Consider the following 27849-nt stretch of genomic DNA (forward strand, 5'->3'; position numbering starts at 1 on the left):
TCTAGTGATAGTATCCGCTATCCACATCTTTAAGTGAACTGAGATTTGACATCAGTGCTTAGATATTCCAGACCCTTGTTCTGTGTGGCACTGATATATGCTAAGTTCGATCGAGTTTTACCATGAAAGTTACCCAAGTCTGCTTGGTATGTTCTGTTTCAGTTGTTTATTTTTAACCATTTTTAAGGTATCCTCTTTGGTTCAGTTTATGACATAACCACGGATGGGAAACAAATGGAAATCATATTTCTAGCATGGAATGGTGGTTTCACAGAATATTGTCCATCGTCATCACTTTAACCAATTTTCTTTTTTGCCTTTCTCCTCAAGAATAAGTCCTGGTTGGGGTCTTTGATCAACACAATAATTGGGAACTTGAAGCTTTCAATTTCAAATATCCACATCCGATATGAAGATCTTGAGAGGTAAGGAGGTCCAACTATTGATTTCTTTGAATTTGTGATGAAACTGACTAGCTTTCACCATGCAGCAATACTGGCCATCCTTTTGCAGCTGGTATTACCTTAGAGAAACTATCTGCTATGACGGTAGATGATAGTGGGAGTGAAACCTTTGTAACTGGAAATGCATTGGATTTCATACAGAAGGTCCGTCTCTTTTCTCTTTCGTGTTTTTAAGTTAATGAAAAGACATAAGTTCTTAATCCACCCCCACCCAATGACCTCACATTTCTGCTATGCATTTATAATTAAGCAAACCTCTTATTCAACTTCCCCACATTTCTCGCTACTTCTCTACTTTCGCCCTCGTTGTGTTCTGATTATAGCTGATTACTTAGCAACTATAGATGTGCAAGACTAGTGGTTTTCACTAAAACAGTTTTAGTATCTCTAGTACTCTCTTGCCTCTGATTGTAGCTCTTCTGTGAAATCATGTCAACAATGAAAAAAAGGGAACTGAGGAGCTTTCCTATCAAAAGTGGAGAAGAATCAGTTTTAGAACTGGAGTAAAAAGGAATGCCTTGTTATTGCCAACTTACTGTGATCAACTAAGTATTATGTAGTGACAGTTGCATATAATGTCCATGGAGTTCGGAAATATGCAAGTCTACTGTAGGTCCTTATATAGAGAAAAATTAATCACAATGTAACTGTTATAGTTTTCTATCTTAAACCGAGATTCACCAGTTCCACAAGTGTGTACTTACATGTGAACTGTCAAGTCTATATGTATTTAATGCAGCTTTTGCGTCATGTGTAGAGTTTTATATGCTGTGATAATTCCTTCCCGTGTTTTCTTGATAAACTGTACTTCTGTTTTCTTCTTTCATGCTTTCTATTGATTTGTTTTTTGATATGTTAAGTCTGTAGAACTTGAACGGCTAGCTGTTTATTTCGATTCTGATATCACTCCATGGCATATTGACAAACCATGGACAGATTTGCTACCACAGGAGTGGGTCAAGGTACCTTTTGAATGTTCTAGTTGTCATTTGGTGCCTGCTCTTTCTGATCTGTCCCTATTCCTGAACCTAGTTCAATTCCTCAGATTTTCAGATATGGAACGGATAATGGTAAACCTGCTGATCACTTCAAAGAGCATTCTTACATTTTGCAACCAGTGACTGGGAACGCTAAGTTCTCGAAACAGCGCCCTAATCCTTCACGTGATAATATGGAACCTCTGCAAAAGGCAGTTGTGGCTCTGGACGATGTGACTCTTTGTTTGTCAAAGGTTAGTCTTGCTAACTTTTCTTCTCTATTTTTTATTTCTCATCCAATGTGGAATTAGTTCTAGCTTGTATTAGCTTTTTTACTTACTTCGGTATGTTGTGCAGAATGGATATAGGGATTTATTAAAGTTGGCCGAGAATTTTGCTGCCTTCAATCAACGGTTGAACTATGCTCATCTTCGTCCACATGTTTCAGTGAAATCTGATCCAAGGTCTTGGTGGAAGTATGCTTATCAAGCTTTATCTGTTCAGATAAAAAAGGCCAGGTATCTAACTAGTTTCTTGAAAATTAAGAGACTTGCCAAACTGTGGATTAATTCTTACATTTTGATATCCTCAAAACACTCTGGTGAGAAGGCTTAAGACCAAATTAATATGCATAAACAAAGGTGATGAAAGAGGAGTTAACATGTTTCTACTTGTCCCCATAATCTAAACATTTATCATATTTTCTCTATTTTATTTCAATTGAGTGAGAGTTATAGGGCTTTTAGGAAAGAAGTGTGACAACTTTTAGAAGATGTAATATCATTCCCTCTTATTTCCCTTATATAAGTCATGTAGATATATTTGTATATACACATGTGGAGAAGATTTTGTTCTTAGTCTTTAATTAATTATGCAATCGTTGTTTGTAGTGGGAAGTTGTCATGGGAGCAGGTCCTGTGGTATACAAGGTTGCGGAAGAAATATATCTCTTTGTATGCTTCATTGCTGAAATCCGATCCTGATCGGATAGTAATAGATGATAATATTGATTTAGAAGAACTGGATCGCACACTTGATGCTGAAATCATTCTTCAATGGAGGTAATTTGTGCTGCATGTTTTTCATGTTATTTCATGAATTTTGGCTAATGGACTACATCAATTCAAAGGCAATATGTCGGGGCGCAATATTGTGGGATTAAGTAGCTTTCTATTAGTCCTGACAACATTATTGGATACAGTTTTGGTGAGTGTATATTTTAAGTCAATTTGTCAGGTGAAATCTAAGCAATCTACCTCCTTCCCCGTTACTGTCTCTCTCTCTGTCTGTCTCTGTCTCTGTGTCTGTGTCTGTGTCTGAATAAGTTCTCAAGGTGTCAAAAGAAAAAGAGAAGAAAAAAACGACACAGAAACCAAGGTTCATTGGATGTTGTAGATAGAGCTTATCAATTAATCAGAATTCTCAAATGTCCGTCTTAATGCCTCAGCTTGCTCCTTTTTGAATCATACCAGTTAGATACCACTTCGGTTGTAGTCTCCATATATAATTTTGGACTAAGTAATTGCTTGAGCTAGCTATTGAGGTTGTGTTAGGCTAAATATTCATTTTCTTAATATGTACTAGAGCCAACCTTTCGTAAGTCCATTCTCGTGGCAGATTTATGTTCATGTGTGGACTCCAAAAAATTCAGTTACACATGAGGGAGGGTATTGACTTGGAAGTTTATAAAGGTTTTAGACTACTCCACTCGTAGTATATTAAAGTTTTGGATTGGATATTCAGATTTTTCAGATGGTATTAGAGTTGGACCCATTCAAATTCAGTTACACGTGAGGGAGGGTATTGACTTGGAAGTTTATAAAGGTTTTAGACTACTCTACTCGTAGTATATTAAAGTTTTGGATTGGATTTTCAGATTTTTAAGATGGTATTAGAGTTGGACCCATTCAAATTCAGTTACACGTGAGGGAGGGTATTGACTTGGAAGTTTATAAAGGTTTTTGACTACACCGCTTGTAGTATATTGAAGTTTTGGATTGGGATATTCAGATTTTTCAGATGGCATTAGAGATGGACCCATTCATGATGTTGGACTATCAAATGTTGGGCCACCCATTTTATGTTCCTTCACGTTCTAGATGTTTAGCCAGGCAAAGAGGGGGGGGGGGGGGAAGATGAGGTTTGAATCCCACATGTAAGTTCCTTTGATATTCAACAAACCTCACTACTTGAGCTAGCTTTATGGGTTGATTTAGGTCCAAGGTGCATTCTCCTTAAGTATACCCTATCATTTTTCTTTCATGCATCTTTAGCTTGATTTGTTCTTTTGATTGAACAGGAACTTATTGATCGAGTCATTTTATTCCTTCATGATATGTCAAGTGTTTTGTAAAGCAGTTCCTAGGTTAATAGTGTTCCAGAATGTTTTGCTTGTGTTTAATTAGTTAAATAATGGTTAATGCCATCAAGAACCATGACAACGCTACAATGATGTTTATGCACAGAAGCTGTCCTGCCGATGATTTCGAATTTAGACAGATTTTTGTATTAGAGACTGACCTTTATTTTTAACTTTTCAACAGGATGCTGGCACACAAGTTTGTGGAGAAGTCAGTAGAGTCGGATTCCTACCCAAAAAAACAAAAGTCAAAGAAATCTTGGTGGTCTTTTGGCTGGTTAATACTGGATCTCTGTAACCCCTAAGTTTCTGTACTGTGAAGTGCTTTTGTTTCTTTTTTCTTCGTTGAAATCTAATGTGGTTGACCAACTTCTCAGGTCCAGCCAATCAGTTGACGATGAAAGTGAGCAAGCAGAGTTTACGAAGGAAGATTGGAAGAGGTTAAATAATATTATTGGGTATAAAGAAGGTGAAGAAGAACCACTGTTGGCAACTCATGACAGGAGAGATGTGCCACACACCACCTTGGAGGTTCACATGAAGCACAATGCCTCAAAGCTTAGTGATACTAACAACTGCCTTGCTGATTTGTCATGTGATAACCTTGATTGTTATATAAAGCTTTATTCAGAAGCAAAGGTTTTTGATGTAAAACTAGGATCATATCAGTTATGGTCTCCAAATGGCCTTCTTGCTGAGGTGAGAATTTTCACATTTAATTGTAGAGCAATGTTGTCAAAGGCGCGCTTATAGTGTGCTTAAGCTCTGAAGTGAGAAACAAATCATGTTGAGCGTTTCATCTCACTTAACAGGGCGTTTCTGTGTTGCCATCAAGGCTCTATGACATCCTTTTTCTTGCCAATAAGTATAGTCTTGTAAAGGCAACACCAAAAAATTGACATTTCCCTATAGTAAATTTTAAAATTTCTTTATATTTGTTATTCATGTTTATAATTATTAGTCTTGGACTACATATACATATTTGTATTTGTTTCCTCCATTTGTGCCTTTCTTCGTTTAAGCCTGAGCTTTATTTGCACATTTCGCCTTTGACAGCACTGTTATAGAGAGGTTGGGGAGTTGGGGATTTACATTTCGTTCTTTTCCTTTTAAAGATTCCTTTCTGTCCAGTGAAAAGTTGATATCTGAAAGCTTGCGAAATTTTGAAGTAGATCTTCTATTCTTATTTTTTTTGGGGGTGGGGGTTTAAGTTAGACAGCCTCATTTATGGTAATATATTTTTTGCTCAGAGTGCAACTGTCAAGGATTCCTTGGTTGCTGCATTTTGCTACAAGCCTTTCGATTCCAACATTGACTGGAGATTGGCGGCTAAAGCTTCTCCGTGTTATGTGACTGTAAGCTGAAGGTTTTATTTTAGTTCACGAGTTACAACAGTTAGCATTTCAACTGATCAATTTTTTTGTTCGTAGTATCTGAAGGATTCGATTGACCAAATTATCAACTTTTTTGAAAGTAATGCTGCTGTGAGTCAGACCATAGCTCTGGAAACAGCAGCTGCAGTGCAGGTTAGCTTTAGCTTCTCATAATTTTCTTAGTTCCAGATCTCAATTTTGACATTCTTACTTTTCCTTTTCCATCTGTTCTGCTTACTATTCATTGAATTGGGGTTTAGATCGCAGCATATTTCATGGTCATAAAATATTTCTTCTTAGACCCTTGTCAGAAAAGGGAAAGTTTGCTTCTTAGGGGAAGTTGTGTGGAGCATTACATGCTCATTTGTTGCTTAGGGGATTGAATGAGCAAGTACCTGAGAACAAAATTTTTCTAGTGCGCTCCACTTCATTTGCTTGATTTTGTTCTTCTTGGCAATGAATGGGGATGAACCAGTAAGAATTTTCTTCTTTATTGTTAGCTCTTCTTCTTTTATCATAACAATTTTAATGAAGGTATCCTGTGGCACATTTTCATTATGGGCGTTGTATATGTTTGAAAGTAATCCTAATGAGAAGCTTGAAAAGGTTCTTGTTCTATTTTCCCATGAAACTGAAAGATATGATTGTTGTAACCAAATGATCATGGCATGTAACTCATTTCCATGGAACTTGCTATTCTCATGCTTCTGAGAATGCATAGATTGGTAATGTATTCTCCTTAGCAGAGGTGTTGCTTTGGCGGTGTGTGCTTAAAGGTGACATCTATACTTGAAGTAGTTGGGTAAATGATGTGAGTGTGGCAGGCCATTAGCATGCACACATGATGTGGAGGATGGACATTGCAATACACACAGAAAGCATCAGTGCCATTGCACTAGTGGTAGATGGCTTGAGCAAGGTATAACTGTGCAAACACCTGGCAAATTGGCAATGGTGTGAACAGCTCTCTGCAGGACATTGATTGATGCTATTGGCTGCCTTCGGCTGGTGGTTGGGACGGTTGATCGCTTGTTTCTTAAAATTATTTGCTGTTGAATTCAACCGACTTGGACGGGGAATTTCATACATGGTCTAATTTTGGGTGAACATGGGTGGGGGGACCGTCTTTTGGTGGGAGATATTCTTTATTTTAGATGATGAAAGCATTCCATTACTACCAACCCATATCATATGGCAAGTCTTGAAATTATGATTCTTGCTAATGTGCAGTTGGATCTTGGTTGCTGATAATCCTTTTTGAGAATGATTTGCCTGATTAGTTCTTCAATTCATTTGGACTCAATGGTGTCTACTAATTAAAAAAAGGAAGAGTACAAGTGTATCCCTTAAGATGTGCAATTACACGATTACAGGAATTGAGAATTGTCCTTTCAGTATGAAGATTCTTTCCATATTTACAGTCTTAACACCTGAGAAATGCCTTCATGTAGATCACCTGTTATGGTATATCCTCAATATAGGCAGCCAAAAATATGCGTGATTCAGATAATGTTTATGAAGCATTGAATGATCAGCTTCTCTCCAGACATGCCAAATTTTTGGACTATCGTACTAAATGGCCAGGCAATGAGCGTGGAGATCACTTTAGACCGTAGAGATCGATGTAGTCGACATATCCCAGGAGCCACAAATCCTAATGGTATATGTAGGCTTCGTCATCAACATTTCCCAGGAGTAACAAATCCTAATGTTTGCTCTATGTAGACTTCGTCATCAAGTTCGAAAAGACGCCAGTGAAACATGGTTGTTATGGAGATTAAGGAGGCGAACAAGTACAAGACACAGGGAAAGTGTCACAAAAACCAGAAACTTATATATCTCTTGATTACTAGCCTAGCTTTGAGACAATCTATCTTCTCGTGGAGTTTCATCCTTGGTATAAAGGAACTATCCTGCAGGTACCATTGTTATGTGGGATAGTCTCATAGTCATTCCTTCAATTATGACCTGAAACCAATCAGGTAGACCAATTGCTTCTGTCAGTCCTATGCATTTGGACAACTAAGGAATCTGTAACAATGTCATGATCATGTACTCAGACCCTCCAAAATGCTTCTACGCCCATGTCAGATCCTCCAAAAAGGCACAACTTTTGGAGGACTCGATATGCACCTGACCGTATTGTTGATGCTCATTTGAGGTTTGATTTTAGCCCAAAGGTGAACCCCAGGCTGGGCACTTTCTCCACTTAGTTGATTCTTTAGTGTAGGTACTGATACCGAGACATTAAGACAGGTCACTGATTACCCATGGACGCTATTTTTGGAGATGCATCACTACACAATAGACAATAGATATCAAAGTGAAATCAGTAATAGAACTATATGAATGACTTTCAGAGATATTTTTTTAGAAATTTCTATGCAAACACCTAGTAACTTGAAATGCTTTTTTTTTCTTCGGCATGGTATAGTGTAGACTACTGGGAGTACATCACACAATGGAATATTACACCACTTTTGTGTTGAGGAATTGATTCTTGTTTCATTTCCTTTCTGTGATCGAACGTAAGACGTCCTCCAAACACAACAGATATCTTGAGCAAATTTGAAGACCTCTTCTTTTTAGTCTCTCCTGAGTTAAACAAGCCTTCTAACTACCAACCACACAAAAAACGCTATTCTGGTAGGAATTTTAATCTTCCAGATGAATTTCCAGTGCCATACCATTGTCACACAATTTCTCCAGTTCATCTTCCAGTAGACTGATTTAACTAAGAAGGATCCTTTACTGGAATGGCTCCACACTGCTTTGTCCCGTAAATCAATAATGCCTTCAAATGAATTCAAACACTCCAGCAATGTAATGGCTCTATCCCCTTCCTAATCATTCAAAGCACTTCTGAAATTCAGCTCCCCATCCATTCTCCATCCAGATTTGCCCTACAGTTGCCTGCTTTTGAAGACTCAAACTATATAAATCTGGAAAAAAGTTTTTCAAGTTATTCTGATCAATCCATCAATCATCCCGAAAGAAAGCTTTAACTCCCTCGCACACTTTGATGCTAATACTGTTCCAGAACTTGGGCCACATATTTCTAATGGTCTTCTAAAGACCACATCCATATGTACCTTTGACTTCTTGAGTTGTCCAGCTGTTCGTTAAACCATATTTTTGTGTGATGAATGTTCTCCACAAAGATCTCTCCTCTGTCATGAACCTCCATAGCCACTTTTGTTACAGACTATTGTTATGAATACTCGGGTCTTTTGATTCAAGGCCACCATGGTTCTTCTTGCTGCAAATTAGAGAATCCCATCGCACAAGATTTTTGTTCTCCTCCTCTTTTTTTTTTTAAAAAAAAAATTACCTTTCAGACCAGAGCCTATTTTTGGTCTTCTTCTCTTCACAACCATTCCACAAAAAATCTTCTTTTTGAAAATTACCTTTCGGACCAAAGCCTATTTTTGTTCTTCTTCTCTTCACAACCATTCCACTGAAAACTCCTCCTAAATTTTTCTATCTTCCTCTCTACCCCTCTAGGGATAGGAAAGCATTCCATCTCAACAGCATGTTATAATCATATTAGTAGAATAGGATGAATATTGGTATCCAATGGAGTGGCTTAATGGTTGAAGCTGGTGAAAAACTATGGGAGACCATGGTTCTTATCCCACAAAGGACAAAATCTAGGCAATCCTTCACACTTGCCTAATCCTGGTAGTAGGTAGAGTTATCGATGACCTGTGCTGGTGGAAGATAGCAGGTACTTGGTTAAATAGTTGAGGTGCACGGAAGTTGGTTTGATACAATCAGTATCAGTAAAAAGCTGAGAATAATATCGTATTGAGAAAGGTAAAAGAGAGGCCTTTGAATCATTGTGGTATCGAAATAGAATTGAAACTTCCATTGGAAACAATTAGAAACAACCCAAAAAAGGCAAGGTAAACATTTTGGGTTAGGGAGACTTACTTTTAAGACGCTTCATATGTCACCTATTTTATCAACTTGTGCAGTTACTACTTGTTTGGTAGTTATTTCTCACCATAATCTAGTAATATGGATATTAATGTCTTTAAAATATTGAATTATTGAACACATGTAAGAGACTCTTCGCTTACATATGTATTCCCAATTTTTCATTTGAAATGTATTGGTAGATGATGTAATTGTCTTATTGTCAGATGACAATTGATGAAGTCAAACGAACTGCACAACAACAAGTAAACAGAGCTCTGAAGGATCAATCCAGGTTGGATACTTCTTTTATTTGTCAAGCTGGTATCTTGATATTGTTGAGTTTACTTGTCCTCACAGTGATTTGAGCAGTTAAAAAGAAAAATTGTTACATGTTATTTTTTTTGATAAAGTAAATAACATTTCATTAATGAAAATTGTGGTTTGCGAGCTATTGCACAGGAGCAGAAGTTTTACATTATGCGCACCCAAAGGGTAATGGCTACGGGTTTCCCTTGTCATAAAAAAACATAACATTTCATCAATGAAGGGAATGAAAACCCGTATACAAGGAGTATACCAATAAGTAGAGAACCTCACAAAAAAAGGAAAAAAAATTCTCCCTTATAAATGTGCCTGATGTAAGGCCTAGGTAATTTTGGGGAGGGATGGTGTGGTGGACAGGGATCTGGTATTAAGGTTCAGTGACCTAGGATTCTAGGCATGTCTCCCTCTGACTTTGTCAGGTTTATGTATCTTTTGCAGTTTAATGTTGTAGCATTGTCAAACCTTGAATGGCGCAAATAAATCTAGTACCAGTAGGCATTGACATGTTGCATTCTTTTGCACCATCCACTACGAAAACAACAACATAATCCCCAGTGTAGTCCCAAAAGTGGGTCTGGGAGGTTAGTGTGTACACAACCTTACCCCTACTTTGTTACTTTGTGAAGTAGAGAGACTGTTTCCGAAGGACTCTCGAAAAATAAAAATAATATGAAAAGGAAATACAGCTATAAAAAATTCATGCTGAAAATAATGGAGAAAAAACAGTAACAATAACAAATAATACGATAACCTAAGCAAAAGGTAAAAAATGAGTAAAAAAAAATCAAAAATTAAGATAGGAGCGTAATAATAATAATGCTGATAGGGAAAACTAGACAAACGTTTGACTACCACTAACCTTCTACCTTAATCCTCGACTTCCATATCTTTCTATCTAGGGTCATATCCTTGGTAAACTGTAGGTGTGCCATGTCCTATCTAATCACCTTTTCCCAATACTTCTTTGGTCTACCTCTACCTTTCCTTAGGCTTACCATATCCAACCTCTCACACCTCCTTATTGGGGGCATTTGAGCATCTTCTTTTCACATGTCTGAACAATCTCAGTCGCACCCTTCATCATCTTGTCCCTCATAGGGGTCACTCCCACCTTGTCTAGAAAATCTTCATTCCTAACCTAATTTCTCATAATATGCCCACACATCAATCGCAACATCATCATTTTTGCTACTTTCATCTTCTAGACGTGCGAGCTCTTGACCGGCCAACATTCCGCCCTATACAACATAGCTAGTCTAATCACCACTTCATAGAACCTACCTTTAAATCTTGGTGGCACATTCTTATCACACAAGGCACCGGATACAAACATCCATTTCATCCACCCCACTCTAATACGATGTGTAACATCCTTATCGATCTCACCATTATCCTAAATTACATACCCAAGATACTTGAAACTACCTCTCATGGAGATAACCTGAGTACCCATCCTTATTTCCACATCCGCCTCGTGAGTTACGTTCTGAACTTGTACTCTAAATACTCTGCCTTAGTCTTGCTCAAACTGAACCCTTTAGACTCTGGGGTTTGTCGTCAAACCTCCAGCTTATCGTTAACTCTGTCGTGCTCGTCAATCAATGTTATGTCATCCGCAAATAGCATGCACCATGGTACCTCCACTTGGATATGCCACATTAATTCATCCATCACCAAGACAAATAAGAATAGGCTAAGAGCTGATTCCTGGTGCAACCCTATCGCGATTGGAAAGTGCTCAGAGTCCCCTCCCACTGTCCTCGCCCCTGTTTTGGCTCCAACATACATTTCCTTACTCACCCTTGTGTAAGTTACGAGTATTCATTTAGCTTCTAAACATCTCCAAAGAATCCCCCCTTGGGACTTCGCGCATCTTCTCCCTATACAGCTCCACCAATCTCCTTACGAGATGAATGACTTCTGTTTTTAAACGCCCTGGCGTGAATCGATATTGGTTCTCGGTAATAGATACACCCCTCCTCACCCTTATCTCCACTCCTCTCCCAAACTTTCATAGTGTGACTTAGCAACTTGATACCCCCGTAGTTGTTACAATTATGAATATCCCCTTGTTCTTGTACAATAGGATCATTGTACTCCACCTCCATTCTCCAGGCATGCTAGACGTCGTAAAAATGACTTTAAACAACCCAGTCAACCACTCCATTCCTGCATTGCCGACACTCTTCCAAAAGATTAATATTGATATTGATATTAATGTTGTTAATCACTGAAGATTAATATTAGTATCTGCTTCTTGCCAGGTTCTTCTTAGATTTGAAAATTGCAGCTCCAAAAATTACTATTCCTACAGATTTCTGTCCAGATAGCATTCACTCAACTAAGCTGCTTCTTGACTTGGGAAATTTGGTAATTTCTACAAAGGTAAATCTTAGGATCGTCTAAATCTATAGGACTAGATATCCCTAAGTTGGCTAATGTGCTGTGTTTATGGAATGTGTGCAGGATGATTCTGAAATTGTTTCACCTGAAGAGATGAATATGTATGTTCAGTTTGATATGGTCTTGAGCGATGTTTCTGCTTTCCTGGTTGATGGTGATTACTATTGGAGTCAAATTCCAACAAATGGAGTTGGTCCATCTATGTCCAACTTTGTTACTTTTTTGCCTGTTATTGACAAGTGTGCTGTGGTTCTAAAGCTGCAACAGGTGATTGCACATTTTTTCTGAACATGATGTTACATTCACATAATATACCTTAGTATGTTTTCACAGCTTCTACTTTGTGTACAATGCTTTTCATATTCCAAATTTTTCAGATCCGACTAGAGAATCCTGCCTTTCCTTCGATGAGACTTGCAGTGCGTCTTCCTTCTTTAGGATTCCATTTTTCTCCTGCTCGGTATCATCGGTTGATGCAAGTGGCAAAGATATTTGAAGTAGAGGAAATAAATGATTCAGATGTTTATCGTCCTTGGACACAGTCTGATTTTGAGGGGTGGTTGTGTCTTCTTACCTGGAAGGTTGCTTTCAGATCAACATATCCATATTTTGTTGCATACTACTGTGTGCCGTAGTTAGTTGTAAATTTCTGATAATTATGATTTCTTATATTTTGTAGGGTGTTGGTGGTAGGGAGGCTATATGGAAGCGTAGATACCTATGTATTGTTGGATCCTTTCTTTATATACTGGAAAATCCTGGCTCTAGAACTTACAAGCAGTATATCAGGTAAAGACTTCCGTCCATGTTTTGCATCACCTAATCAATCAAGTTACAACAAAACACCGCAAAAGCAACTACATAAGGCTGGTCAACATCCTTTATTTTTTTTAATCTTGGGTAGACATGACCAACTGTATGGAGTTGAAGATCCCATGGATGTTAGGTGGAGACTTGATGCGATAAGGTTCCCAGAGGAAGGAGTGCAGTGTAGGACGGTGTCTAGGGCAATGGAGGAATTTTATAAACTATAACTCCTTTTTATTGATGCAACAACAACAACATACCCAGTTTATTCTAGAAGTGGGGTCTAGGGAGGGTAGAGTGAACACAACCTTGGCCCTACCTTGTGAAGGTAGAGAAGCTGTTTCCGATTGATTTTTGATAATTAATGGGAAAAAAGAGAAACAAAATAGACAATGCCAAGATTTTTGGTGGTCTTCTGTGTGAAGCCTATCTAGGTTTTCTGATTGTAATTTTTATTAGTCAGTCTTTTCCATCTTTTATCTGTGCAATGTATCCTTAACTTCATTGTTGTACTGCCTTATTGCAGTTTACGAGGGAAGCAACTATATCAAGTTCCTCCAAATGATGTTGGCAATGAACAATATGTGTTGGCTGTCTACAGTGCTGAACGATCCAACAAAGTACTTCTCAATATCTTTGGCTTCTTCTGGTTATGCAGTTTTCGGTTTCTGACCTTCCTTACCTTATTGTCACATGCAGATTGTGGAAGATGCAAATGCATTAATATTACGTTGTGACTCTGAAGATTTAAAGAAGACATGGCAGAGTCACTTGCAGGGGGCCATCTATCGTGCATCGGTAGATCTTCGTGCTGTTTCTCTTATGATGATTTGGAATAAATTACCTATTGACATGCCAATGGTTAGAGGCATAAAATTGTAGTTCAAATGTCTTAGTCAGATAACATCCTTATGTGGGTGCCTATGGTGAAATATGAATTGAAACTGCTATTAATAGTTTGGTATAAAGGTGAAAATGTGGTAAGAGTGGTCAGCATAATTCGATCTTGGAGGCGTAAGTGTGATAAACCTGTTGGCTTATTGGCTGCCTCGAAACTTGCAGGAGTCTCTCTCTCTCTGTTCTAATTCCTTTCCTCTGGATGTTGTTAATAGATCGAGATCCTAATTATAAGTAAATGGGATCAATTAAAAGCAATGGGAAAATAGGTTTTTGATGTGTGATTAAGAGCTAGGAAAATACTGTCTATTTTTTAAAAATAATTTCCAAGGATTTGACAGATTTAAGTCTTCGGATTTTTAAGAGCCTGTGTGGAGTGTCTAGCATGGTTGCTATCGTGATGGTATTCTTTCCCCCCTTTTTGGGGTTGGGTGTTGTAGGGGGAAAACAGGAGTATATATTCATCAAGTCCTAACATGTTGCTTATGGGAATGTTCTCAAAAGTGAGGTTTCATGCAGGGATCAGCTCCTATAACTGGTTTATCTGAATCATCATCCGAGTCAGAAGATTATGATGCTGATCATGCAGGCAATGATGTAATTGATCTCTCACAAATGGAGAGCCTGTATTTGACTGGTGTTCTTGATGAGTTAAAGATGTCCTTCAATTATAGTCATGAGGTGAGTATGGGTGAACACTATCAAGGACATTTTCATTGTAAAAGAAATGACCACACTAACAGTATATTATGCTTTCCACTTTGTCTAGCATGATCAGAGTCTTACTAAGGCACTTCTAGCTAAAGAAAGAGGCTTATTTGAATTTCGAGCAACAGGTGGACGGGTAAGACTACTGCAAGTTTGGCTATCTGTTTAAGGTTTTATTTTGATCCCTATTCGTTTGCTTAAAAGGTTAAATTTAATGCCAGGTTGAACTTTCAATTAGAGGCAGTGATATTTTTATAGGGACTCTCCTGAAAGCTCTTGAGATAGAAGATTTGGTTAGCCGGACAGGGATGTCTGGCTCTTGCTATCTAGCACGATCCTTCATCAGAAATATTACTGCACCCCCCCTTTTAAATGATGTTGAGATCCAATTCAATGATTCTAGTCAATATGAAGGAGAAGAGGAGTTCTATGAGGCATCTGAAAATTTAAATGAGCTGGTTGATAGTCCTTATTCATCGGGAAACTCTTTACCGTCAGGAAAGATCATGTCAAAGGCTCCTAGTTTTAATCGTTTTGCTGGTCTTCTGCCTATTGATTTTAACGATAGTGGAACTAATTCTGTGACACTGAATGAGACATTAGATAGTTTCGTGAAGGCTCAAGTGGCTATTTATGACCAGAAGTCACCTCGCTATACTAGCATTGATACAAAGGTCAGCCGGTACTTCTTATCTGACTAAATCTGTCTGCTTAATTTTACAGTTAACGATTTCTAACTTAATTGCTTGTTGGTTATTACAGGTAGCTGTCACACTTGCTACCTTGTCTTTTTTCTGTCGTAGACCAACAATACTGGCAGTAATGGAATTTGTAGATGCCATTAATGTGGGGGAAGCAAGCTCTGAATCTTTCAGTGACACTTCTTCATCAGCCATTACACAGCATGATAATCCCAAGGAAAATGTGGTTGATTCTCAGTTATTTGAAACAATTGATGTGCCTGCAGTGAAGGGTTTGCTTGGGAAGGGGAAGTCTAGAATTATTTTTGGTCTGACATTGAACATGGCTCGTGCCCAGATTTTGCTGATGAAAGAGGGTGGATCTAAGCTCGCTACCTTGTCTCAGGACAATTTTCTTACTGATATCAAGGTCTGTTGTTTCTATCAATTTTGTTTTTTTCCATTGTGATATTTATCATGTCAGTGTGATTTTTCAATCTTGTTTTCTCCTTGACCAGGTGTTTCCATCTTCTTTTACAATAAAGGCGTCTCTTGGAAATCTGAGAATTAGTGATGACAGCCTTCCTAGCAGTCACCTTTATTTCTGGGCATGTGATATGAGGAATCCTGGCGGTAGTTCTTTTGTAGAGGTAATTCATTGTATAGCTGGTGTGGTGGTTGTTCTAGCTATTGCTGCTGTTATTATCATTGATTGCTGTTGTCATGACTGCTGTCTTTATTGGCTATGCCTGTAGTAGTAATGAAGTTCTAACATCCAATTTGCCCAGTTACTCCCGCAGGTATGATCAAAATAGTTACTGTGCACTTTTCTAGTTTGATACTTTAGCAACCTTTATTTAAAAGAAAAAAATTAAAAATCCTTTCACCCAGGGTGTGGCCTAGTGGCCAATGAGTGGATGCAATCCTTGGAGACCTAGATTCAAATTCCAGTAGCGACAAAAACAGCAACACTTGGTGATTTTTGTCCATCTGTCTAAACCTTGGTAGGCAGAGTTACTGCCTACCAGAGTTACCCAGTACTTGGTGTGGCGGGAGATGACATGTACCAGGTGGAATAGTCGAGGTGTGCAGAAACATGCCCTGACCCCACCATTTTATTTAAAAAAATGGGTGCATTGAGTGGAATTCCTACATAACTTTCGGTTATTTTGTCACCATCATCATAGTCGTCATTATTGTTAATGTTACTTTGTTGGGGAGAAGGTTTCATCTTCAGGTGGGACACAATAATCTCTCCAATTAGGGATAAGGGATTTTTGAGTTGTGTATATGAAGCTTTCAGTAGACACAATAATATCTCCTTTTATCAATCAGCTAGTCAATTTCTTTTCATAGATGAAAAAGAAATATAATATCATCAATAAAAGCTTGCCAAAAATGATTTAAACCAAACACATCAAAGGAGGCATTTAAATAATTGGGTGCGTCGCACCATAGCACAAGATTTGCAGAAAAGCATTAGAAACTTTTATGAAGTTCAAGACTTGGGCATTTTCATGATTTAAGTTGAATCATGGAGCAAACCATGCAAACTTGTCTCGCACATGCATGGAATCTCAATTTAAATTGTTATTTTTGAAGCATGAGTTGATTTGAAAACACACAAGAAGCTTAAAGCTCGACATGCCTCAAAGTTGCTCTGGTTTAGCTAAAAGTTGTGTCAGCCGGCCCAATGATACTCAACAACCTCAACCTACATATGGGAACTCATGTATATTAATTATGTATCATGACAATACTAACTTAATCAACAAAATGTTCAACACTTGGATTAAATTCTTAAATTCTCCAAATTTAACCCATTCAGGCGATATAATGCTCAATTGCTTTAAAGGTCGGTCATGGGGTTATAAAGGTTTGGATGTAGAGGAAAAAGATGATTGTATTCATGTATAACATGCTCTTTATATAGAGCAGATACAAAACTGAAAAACTAATCTGATAAGGTACAAATCAGCAGAAAACCTAGAATACAGGAAACTATTGGAAATCCTAAATAATACAAATGACTAACCGTGTATTATTGAACCATCAGATAGCTGAAAAATAGGAAGCTAATAACAAACTCCTAAACTGAAGGGTACATATATTATCTGTTAATATGCCCCCGCAAGTTGGGGGTGACTGGAGCAAGCCTCAACTTGTGAAAATGGCGCAAAAAAGCTGTAAGTGGAAGAGGCTTGGTGAGGATGTCAGCAACTTGATCAACGGAGTGAAGGTGACGAGCCTCAAGTGTCTTTTGTTGAACTTGTTCACGAACAAAATGGAAATCAATAGCTACATGCTTCATCCTACTATGGAAAAAAAAAGGATTAGCACAAATGTAGGTGGTGCTAACGTTGTAACAGTGAACAGTTGGTGGAGAGATAATTGAAAAGCATGAGTGAAGATTTTCTGTTACAACTAAGTGGCTCCTAACAGGGAAAGGAGGTAGTCCTTGTAACTCCCTTTGTTTCAATTTATGTAGGTGTTTGACTGGGAATGCAGATTAAGAAAGAAAGACCGACTTTTGGAACCTGTGGTCTTAAACATGTTACTTTGGTATAAAGGCATGCCATTAAGGTAAAATGAAAATTTAAATATTAGATTATTTTCAAATATAGAAAGGTGCAGTTGTTTGTGAAACAGACTAATAGAGAAATAGTTCATATAAAATGGAACCGAAAGGTGTTGACAAAGGCGCGGCCAACTTACAATGAAGTTTGGAAGTAAGTCACAACACAAGTTGGGTGTTCCGCTTAAGGTGCTAAGATCTGAGGCATGCGCTTCAACAAAAACCTGGTGGAAGGCACTAAACAACAAATATAGTATGGATTTTTTTTCTGTGAATAAATAAATATAAATGGAAAATTGATCCATTAATTGTTAAGTTCATGGATGGCTATGTAGTAATTCAAATTCAAGATTGGGAAATTAAAAATCTAGTGCAGGAAAAAACTAGGCATTGAATTTGAATTTAAAAAATATTTTGCATCAAAATGGGAGATCTAAGATGTTTTTTTAACTTGATTAACATTAGTTTTTTTAAATTCCTGTACTCATAATTTGTATTTGTATTCTCAGTAATTTTTTTCTTGCATCTTGTATAGCATAATTTTTGGCTTCATCATACGTCTTTCTTTACTATAATTTGTGGTTTAAATCCGAACATAACTTTGGTGCTTTTTACACTTTCCACCTTTGAAGCACGAATAATATTCAGGAATTGTTGAGTTACACCAACCGCTTCGCTCTCCCTTATTTTTAAAAATATCAATAAAGGAGTGGACAATAACTTGTGCAGACTTCTAGCCAATTCAGACTTTAGATTGTGGAGCATCTACTGGTTCTTTCATTTAACTAATTTGGCGGAGATTGTACTTACTGTTCATTGAATAATTGCATGCAACAGATATAGTTAAATAGACAAAACCTACAAGCTGTTTGAAAAATGTTGGCTTCTCTGCCATAACTTTGCTTTGTCCTTGATTTTGTATCTAGTCTCTTGGTTTGTCATTCGATACACTTCTGTGGATGTATGTATTTATTTTCCCGAAACTAACTGGTCACTGTGTTTGTGGATTGCAGCTAGAATTTTGTTCATTCAATGTTGATGATGAAGACTATATGGGTTATGATTACAGCCTTATAGGCCAGCTGTCTGAAGTGAGGATTGTTTATTTGAATCGCTTTATCCAAGAGGTAGTGAAACTTTAGATTTTCTATTTGGCTATTCCTGTGTTGTAATTAACGTCATGATATATTTTGATTTTCCTGTAGATTGTCAGTTACTTCATGGGTCTTGTTCCAAACAGTTCCAATGATATTGTCAGAATAACAGATCAAGTTACAAACTCAGAGAAGTGGTTTACAAGAAGTGAGGTTGAAGGATCGCCTGCTTTCAAGTTGGATCTTTCTCTAAAAAAGCCGATAATATTAATGCCTCGAAGGACTGACAGCCTTGAGTGAGTTTACAATTCTCGGTGATGCTTTCGAGTCACTTCTGTTAAAATAGGCATCCGTCACCAGTTGTCTAATTTTAAATTTTAATTTACTGCCAATTTTTGGTGTATCTTCATGTTGATATCCATGTCTCTGTATCACGGGGATATGTGGATCAAACATTTATGAAAGGACCTTTAGTAACATTTGTGTAACAAATAATCACAGCTGATCTCATAGTTTCCTCTTGCAGTTATTTGAAGCTCGATGTCGTTCACATCACTGTCCAAAACAAGTTTCAGTGGTTTTGTGGTAGCAAAAGTGATATGAACGCTGTACACAGGGAAATATTAACTATCTCTGTAAGATCCTTATGTTTATCTCTATTTGTTATGTTTTTGATGGAGATGCTAATTGCTAATAACACAATTTTCTTAGACTGATTAGGAAATTTGACAAAGAATGAGAATAAGTAGTCTAACTCAATAGAAATCTCATTTTTGCCTTTAGATTCACATGCTTTTGCATGAAACAGAATTTGCATATTACCAATCAAAAAACCCGTTTGAAGTTCAATTTATGCATGTAATAACATTTGAAAAGGTTTTGCAATTTTTCAAGGAGAATCCTTTAAATTGGGAATTTGTAGATTATCGTAGATCATTAATTTGCTGGGCTTGCTTTATAAGCTTAATGGTACTACAGACAGATACGACAATAATCTACTATTTAATTGTCCCTTTCTTTAAGTTTCTCCCATATGAAGTTCGTCTGAGAACATGTCTCAAATATACCTTCCTTTAGGTCAAAGATATCAATTTAAATGTGGGTGCTGGCTCAGAATTGGGTGAAAGTATCATCCAAGACGTCAATGGAGTTTCAATTGTTATACTGCGATCACTGCGGGATCTATTACATCAAATTCCTAGTGTTGAAGTGGCTATCAAGGTACTTTAAATACTAAAGTTAATCTGACTGTTGTTTTGGAGATCAAGTAGTCCCAATTTTCATGGTGTCTGAAAATTTCAGATTGAAGAATTAAAAGCTGCTCTATCAAGCAAGGAGTATGAGATAATTGCAGAATGCGCGCAGGAAAATCTTTCAGAGACTCCTAATGTTGTGCCGCCTCTGATAGATGACTCCTCATCACCTTCAGCTGACAAGGCACAACATTTATCAGTGAGAAATTCTAATGTCAGTAGATCTGAAGCTGAAGATAAAGATAAAGATAAGTGGATTGTAACCAAGGTCTCTATTGCTATTAATCTGGTTGAGCTTGGCCTTCACTATGGATTGACAAGGGATGCATCGCTTGCAACGATGCAGGTGATTGAGTTTGAGGCTCCCTTTATTTAAGTTTTTTAAAAATTATTAATACCCTTTCAAATTGTACTTCTGTCTTCTTGCTATTCCAGTTTGTTAAATTTTTGCTTCTGTGAAATGAAAGACCATTGTTCTCTGATGTTTCTTGGGTCAATAGTTGTCACTTCGACGATATAATGGAAACATATCGAGAACAAATTTTGCTAATTTTCAAATGCATTTTCATTGAAGACATAGCGAGGGAATTGGTCTTATTGCATGTTTGATATTCGTGTGCCATTTTCGTCTAATGAACAAAAGTAAAAATTTGACCAGAGGCAGATGCGAGAATACAAACAGTTGGGCATGATGTTGCACATCACCTTCGTTCTGGTTAGGCAGTTTTGTAAACAATGTATTGTCTTACTTATTGATGAATTGATCTCAAATAAGTATTCATGAAGTGCAATGCTTTAGATAGTTGCATACATACTGTGATGACTCATATCTATTTTGAATCATCTCTTTTTAAATCATAAATTTGGCACATCATCATTATTTATAATAATTATATCCCAATTATGTTTAATCTTTGTTTTCATTTATCTTTTAATTTTATGCATGCAAAATTCTGAATCCAAATCGCATTTTTTGTTTTCAAGGTAAGTGGTCTGTGGCTTCTCTACAAATCCAATACAGTGGGAGAAGGCTTTTTGTCTTCGACACTTGAAGATTTCACCGTGATGGATAATCGTGAAGGTATAGCACAGGAACTCAGGTTGGCAATTCGGAAGCCTGAAACAATTGGGTATAATCCTTCACAATCAGTGGCTGATGCTGTTGAATATGCTGGCATGACCTTCAATACAATTGCTGACAAGGACATGAAACTTGTACCTGCAATGGTTATTCTTGATGCAAGATTCAATGAAAATTTGACATCTTTTTCTCTCTTCATTCAAAGGCCACAACTGTTAGTTGCACTTGATTTTTTGCTTGCTGTTGTGGAGTTTTTTGTACCAAATGTTCGAAGTATGCTGTCAAGTGACGATGATGGAAGTTCTCATGCTGTGGATGCTGTTATTCTTAATGAATCAGTTTATAACCAGCCTTCTGCGGAATTCTCACTTTCTCCTCAGAGACCTTTGGTTGCCGATGATGAAAGGTATGACCTTTTCATATATGATGGCAAAGGTGGAATTTTGTTTTTGCAAGATAGGAGAGGACAAAATCTCTCTTCTCCAAGTGAAGAGGCTATAATTTACGTTGGAAGTGGAAAGAAGTTGCAATTTAGGAATATTAAGATCAAGGTATGTCCTCTAGACACATGATTCACTTATTATACAAATATTGATTATGAAGCTCTATTGTTTTGATGGCGATGGAATGTCCACATTGATTTCCTTTTTCTTTTGTCATTCAGAATGGAAAATGTTTGGATTCATGCATCTTACTTGGATCCAATAGCAGCTATTCTGCTTCAGAGGATGATGAAGTCTTCCTTGATGAAGCTTCATGTGTAGGACCATTGGAGGATGATTCTGGAGAGACTGTGGATGCTTTGCCATCAACAAATACTAATGTCAGCAGATCTACAGAATTGATATTTGAGCTGAAGGTAAAATATTCTCTTACTTTTTAGTTTTTGATTGGCTTCTACATTTCCGTTATTTCCATTTCCAAAATGCTTTGCACTGTTTTTCCTCGAGCCGGGGGTCTTCGGAAACCACCTCTTTACCTCCAAGGTAAGGGGCTAAGGTCTGTGTACACTTACCCTCCCCAGACCCCACTTTTTGCAGTTACTCTGGGTATATGAATAGCATTAATATCAGTAAAAGGTTTTTCTTCCAAAGAATACACTAAAATAGTTCATGTATGGTCTTTCTACAAATGTAAGCATAAGTCTTTCACCTTACCTTAGTCTCTACAATCCAAGAGCTTCGTGAATGAGAAAACTCTTATTGTTTATGATTAAACTGTGAATCACACCATGGTTTGATGGTAGTCACTTAAGCGTGTTTGCTGCTCTCTAGTGTTCATGTATTCTTTCTCCAACAGATGCTATTTGTTTGCTTTGGTTTGGTAACCCTTTTGTCTCATTTTAAATTAGCGTTTATATTTAGGCCTTTCAGTAACTAGGAATGGCAGAATGACAGTCCATAATCTCATGAGTGGCCTTAGGTTCAGATTCCTGTGTCCTCTGAACACAGTCAGTTTGGAGATAAGTACCTCAAAATGTGTTGGGAAACTGTGATTCTAAAAGATCTTGACTACAATACGTATCATCAAAGCCTTCTAGACAAAAATGTTATCTATACAGTCTTCTCAGGGTCTGCTTTCTTTTTGTACTCCCAAATTTACATCTTTTAAGCAACTTTTTGTCACACTTTTTTCTTCTCCTCCCAATTTTTATCGTTATTGACATGATCTACATTAGAAGAAATGCCATTTTTATCATTGGGCTTTTTCTTTAATCTTTAGAATGTCTACAATCTGGATAGTAATTTGGCTCTATTATAAATCATATATGTCTTGCTGTGTATATGTTGTTTTAGCATGTAAAGTTTGTTTGCACTATATTTGATACCACAATGCAGAGGGATGGATTAAAGGGAGAAACCCCCTTGATTTTCTTCGTTTAGTTTGAGTTATTATGTAGATCCGGTCTTTTTGATTCAACTTTAGGGGAAGTAAAGAGGTATGTTTCCATGTTTATGTCCAACTTCACAGCGACAGGAAAACTGACGTAAACAGTTACTGAACCTGTTCACGTTAACTATCCCTTGTCCTTAATTTCCTTGCTAAGTGGTGGAAATGACCATGAAGATCCTGTATTATTTCCATCTCTCCAACCTTTCATCCCGACCAAACTTAGCGTTAATGTTCTGTGGTATATTGGATTCACAGTAGTTATTTTATAGAAATTTAACCTTGCTACTTGTATTTTCCTTACATTTTATGGAGAACTCAATACAGGCTATTGGTCCAGAGCTTACCTTCTATAATACATCAAGAAGTGTGGGAGAGTCTGCTGCTTTTTCAAACAAATTATTACACACACAGTTGGATGCATTCTGCAGGTCGGTTCTCTCTACTGACCATTACAGTGTATGTTTTTGTTGTTACCTTTATCTGCATCTTTTTCCTATTGCGACCTGATTTCATGGAACTTCCAAGTTGCATATGGAAGTCCTCTATCAGCTGTCTTGAGACATTCTAGTTGGTTCAGTAGGCCTATTGAGGAGGAAATAACACACCCTTTCCTTTTTTCTCTAGAATATTGCTTATATTTGTCTACTGACAATTTCTCTGATAATATGTCGATTGGTTAGAGTATTGACTCTATGTTTGTTGAATTAGTTTCTAAAATGGTTCTCTCCATTAGTTTTGAGGAATTTTGACAGTGTAAGCTTTAAGCTTCTAGTGTCAATAAGATGATGACAAAGGGTCTGTCCATCAAGAGCTCTTTAGTTTTTGATTATGCTGTTGATTCAGATTAAGAATGCTTAATGGAGATACTTGACAACACCATAGTATTTCAAATGAGTTGCTCTCTCCCAGTTTTGCTTTTTTGGTATGACACATGAAATTGGACCACTTCATCAGTTCTTCTTTCCTGAATTACCGTGATGATCAAAGTAAGTTTTGTTAATGCATTACTTATCCTATGTAGTTTATTAGATTATATGAAACAATTTATGCATCCAACCGTAAATTATAAGTCGGGAGAGTAACTAAAAATCTTTCAATTCCCTTGCTAAAACATTGTATTTCCGACACCTTCCTTCACATGTAGCCCAACTTTTGGGTTCTAACGTGGTATTGATCTATTGGATGCGGACTCAATGGTGGTTAGAACAGGCTTACAAAAGGTTGATTCTGATACCTTTTAAAAAATGCTTATGCATCTACCGAAAATATTAAAGAAAATTGACAGAGTAGCTCAAGATATTGGTAAACCCCCTTTACATATTCCTTGGGTTGACTTTATATACCTCTTGACGCAATTATATATCACAAACATATTCTTGGTTTTGTGTGGACATTAAGTAAGGTAGCCTTCCTTTGAGCTCTGACCGGAACTTGTGTAATTGGTACCATGTGCTATTTGCATTCGCTACACGTAGTGTTCTTTTATTTTCTATGGTGACCATTGTTGATGTTCCCTTTTTAGTGTCTTTGATGTTTAGGTTTTTGGAAATAATTCTAGGTAAGAATAGTTTAATATGATATTTAAGAGACATTTTGGGATGCCTTTGTTGCGAAGTCCTTTTTTGATTAACTATGACCCTATCATGAGATAAGTTCTAGGAGAAACTGGAAAGAGTACACTTCTATTGGATGGATTGTATTTATTTTATTCCCTCGTCTCTCCAACATTTTTCTTTGTTACATGTCCTCTTTTTTTGATGGCTGAGGAGGTAAATCAGAAGAATGAACTTGTGATGCCAACTTTCTCATGAAAACAGGTTGGCATTGTGCGGGGTGGTGGTGGGGCTTTATAAATGTTGTCAAATATACATAAGTTTGTTCACCTATAGGACAAAGATCATCGAGTTAATCCCGTATAAAGGATGAATCTTCCTTAGAGTCGAACTCCTCTAAACTGAAGATTTCTAGATCTTTAGTTAGTAGAATGGTTTCTGGAATGGAGGTTAACCTTCCCAATTTATGAGATGCACTTTCTTTTTTAGTTTGTCCAAAAAAGAATGATATCTCTTATATTTTGAATCAACTTTAAACTTTCCATTTTATCCTTAGTGAGATGCTTTATAGCCACACAAATATCTATTGCTTCATCTCAAAGAAAATATCTGTGGCTTGTAAATGTTTCTACCAACAGTATTTATGCTAATGAATAAAAGTTACCATTCTTAAAAAAAATATCTATGGCTTGTTTTAGACCACAAGTTTTAAAAGTCTTTCTTTCTTAAACTCCATACTTAGTGAAAGTGCATCACATAAAATTGGGGCGGAGGGAGTAGTTACCAAAGACTGGTCAGGTTAATATACTGAGCTGACCGTTCTATTAGCTGTCTTTCTAGTGTCCAAGAGCTTATGTTCCCTTTCATTTGCAAATCAAAGCTTTCTTCCAAAACTTTCTATGGTTTGACGTTCACGGCAGACTAAGCATCCACAACTTGTTTCAGTTTAGTGGTATCAAAGATGATATTTCCTTGTTGGTGTATTATGTGTAAGAAAGAAGATTGTGTAGTTGTGTAAATTTTCTTTTTGAAAAGCTCAAGGGTGTGTTCGGTGTGGAGGAAAATGTTTTTCAATTTTCTTAAAAATAAGGAAAATGATTTCCCCATTGAAAGTAGGGAAACAATTTTCCCAAGTGGCATTCCACAAGATTGTGTCCTCCCAACCCTCCAACACACCTCATCTTCACTCCCACCCGTAGCCCTCATCTCCCATAGTATTGTCTAGATTATATACAAATTTTTTAGGATAATATTTTTTGCTGAGCACAAGAAAATACGTAAGAAAATCACTTATTTTCGTAACAACATTTTTCAAGAAAATATTTTCCTTCGTACCGTGCACACCCTAAAACTACAAGAGAAATGACATTTCTATCTGTTTTAGATTTCCAATGCGTTCCCTCATATACGGGCTTAATTTCCTTTTATGGGCCAAGTTTGTGAGCCTTTTTGGTGATGGGTGACCGTGATATTTGAAAAAAAGGGCAAATACAGCCCTCAACTTTGCGATTTAGAGAGGATATACCCCTCGTTAAAACAGTGGTGCATATGTACTCTAGCCATCTAAAAAATGGTGCGTACATACCCTCGTCGTCTAAGAAATGGTGCGTATATATCCTTTTCGTTAACAAACTTTACTGTGTAGAAAAAATAATTCTAAAACTGATTTTTTATTTCCAAAAATGTAAAAAATTACATCACCCATTTTTTTTTAGGAAAATGACATGGTGCCAACAATTTAAATGGCCCAACTTTGGACTATATGACCCGAATTACACTTTAGGTCCAAAATAATGACAAGTTATAGCTACGTGGCAAATAATGAAAAGGATAAATATGCACCATTTGTTAGACGGCGAGGGTAAATATGCACCCCTTTTTAATGAGAGATATATCTGCTCTAAATCGCAAAGTTGAGAGATATATTTGCCCCTTCTCCATATTTGAAATAAAAGACATCCACTTGCTTAGGTCTCATGTTTAATTGTGTGAATCACCTTATCTAAACGTTTAAGCTATCAGGAAAAAAATGATTTAATTCATTGGAACAATGATAAATCTCACATTTGGTCTGCACATTGTGTGATTGGGGACTACAATGAGGTGATTGGATTTTACAATTGGTGTTTTCATCAATCTGTCTGGCTTTCACTGTAATGACTAATGGATTTAGCTCGAGCTCTAGTGCAATGCAATGTTGAAATAAAAAATATCCCCCGGTATATGTAGGGGATAAAGTACAAGTCTTTGCTTCCACTTTTTCTTAATATTACCTTTAATTTCATGTTTTAGTGTTGGGATGAGGCGTTGTAGTAGTAGTTGTTATCGTCATTGTGTGTTAGTTTAGAATACTAGAGTTTGAAGACAATTACTCAAATTCTTAAGTAAGATACTATCCTATATTAGACAAATATCATGTGTCTTGTATTCATAAATCATCAATTAATAAGTATATCTCTTCTTTCTATAGTTTTTTCACTAACTGTAATTTGAGGACACCTGGTTGTCCGTTGCTCTGCTTTATCTTAAAAGGTATTATGTAACAAACTTGGCTGTGATGTTTCCAGGATTGTTCTAAAAGGTGATACCTTTGACGTGAATGCAAATGTTCTTGGATTAACTATGGAGAGCAATGGAGTCAGAATAGTGGAACCTTTCGATACCTCTGTGAAGTTCTCTAATGCTTCTGGAAAGTCAAATATACAGTTGGCTGTCTCCGATATTTTTATGAACTTTTCGTTCAGCATCTTAAGACTGTTTTTGTCTGTTGAGGATGATATCTTGGCATTTTTGAGGACCACATCAAAGAAAATGACGGTGGTGTGCTCCGAGTTTGACAAAGTTGGGACTATCAAAAGTATGAACTAGTGCATCCAAACAGAGTAATTTTTTTACCCTTTGTGTTAGAGGTCTAAACTGATGAAAAATGTTGATTGTTTCATCACAGGTCCATGTAACCAAACATATGCTTTCTGGAGAGCTCGAGCTCCACCTGGTTATGGAACAATTGGAGACTATCTGACACCAACGTTAGTAAATTTCCCCAGATTCGTTCTCTCTATTACCTTTGCAAATTTGCCTGTGACACTAACTGCTCTAGTTCAACAGTGACAAACCACCCACAAAAGGAGTCATTGCGCTGAATACCAGCTTTGTCAGAGTAAAGAGGCCCGAGTCTTTCATGCTTATTTGGCCCTCATCCCCATACGAGGATGGTGAATTGGGTGCAACCACGTGTTTATCTAAAGAAGATAGCACTTGTTCCATTTGGTTCCCTAAAGCACCGACAGGTTATGTTGCAGTGGGCTGTGTAGTGTCTCCTGGAAGTATGCAACCTCCAATATCGTCTGCCTGGTGCATCTTAGCTTCTTTAGTTTCACCATGTGATCTGAGAGATTGTGTTAATATTGGCATGATGAATCGGTATGTGAAGTTATTTATTTGTTTTCTTTCTGATTCATGGAATAATAGGTTCTGGAACTAGTAT

General features: G+C 37.1%; 1 protein-coding gene across 1 annotated transcript in view; it reads left to right on the plus strand.

Annotated features, from left to right (window-relative positions):
* LOC129889756 (uncharacterized) overlaps positions 1-27849 on the plus strand; it is a 59387-nt gene that overhangs the window by 7899 nt on the left and 23639 nt on the right. The window contains exons 5-37 of the mRNA XM_055965181.1: positions 331-425; positions 491-608; positions 1325-1426; positions 1510-1695; positions 1799-1959; positions 2332-2502; positions 3985-4077; positions 4178-4499; positions 5051-5155; positions 5231-5326; positions 9319-9386; positions 11683-11803; positions 11885-12088; positions 12199-12402; positions 12501-12610; positions 13155-13248; positions 13328-13426; positions 14045-14206; positions 14295-14369; positions 14455-14907; positions 14996-15343; positions 15432-15563; positions 18502-18615; positions 18694-18878; positions 19109-19217; positions 19660-19803; positions 19885-20181; positions 20820-21467; positions 21581-21775; positions 23134-23237; positions 26930-27219; positions 27310-27391; positions 27471-27785. Of these exons, the coding sequence (XP_055821156.1) occupies positions 331-425; positions 491-608; positions 1325-1426; positions 1510-1695; positions 1799-1959; positions 2332-2502; positions 3985-4077; positions 4178-4499; positions 5051-5155; positions 5231-5326; positions 9319-9386; positions 11683-11803; positions 11885-12088; positions 12199-12402; positions 12501-12610; positions 13155-13248; positions 13328-13426; positions 14045-14206; positions 14295-14369; positions 14455-14907; positions 14996-15343; positions 15432-15563; positions 18502-18615; positions 18694-18878; positions 19109-19217; positions 19660-19803; positions 19885-20181; positions 20820-21467; positions 21581-21775; positions 23134-23237; positions 26930-27219; positions 27310-27391; positions 27471-27785 (6002 nt within the window). The remainder of the gene's footprint in view (positions 1-330; positions 426-490; positions 609-1324; positions 1427-1509; positions 1696-1798; positions 1960-2331; positions 2503-3984; positions 4078-4177; positions 4500-5050; positions 5156-5230; positions 5327-9318; positions 9387-11682; positions 11804-11884; positions 12089-12198; positions 12403-12500; positions 12611-13154; positions 13249-13327; positions 13427-14044; positions 14207-14294; positions 14370-14454; positions 14908-14995; positions 15344-15431; positions 15564-18501; positions 18616-18693; positions 18879-19108; positions 19218-19659; positions 19804-19884; positions 20182-20819; positions 21468-21580; positions 21776-23133; positions 23238-26929; positions 27220-27309; positions 27392-27470; positions 27786-27849) is intronic.

Source organism: Solanum dulcamara, chromosome 5 (assembly GCF_947179165.1).
Source record: "Solanum dulcamara chromosome 5, daSolDulc1.2, whole genome shotgun sequence".
Classification (NCBI taxonomy): domain Eukaryota; kingdom Viridiplantae; phylum Streptophyta; class Magnoliopsida; order Solanales; family Solanaceae; genus Solanum; species Solanum dulcamara.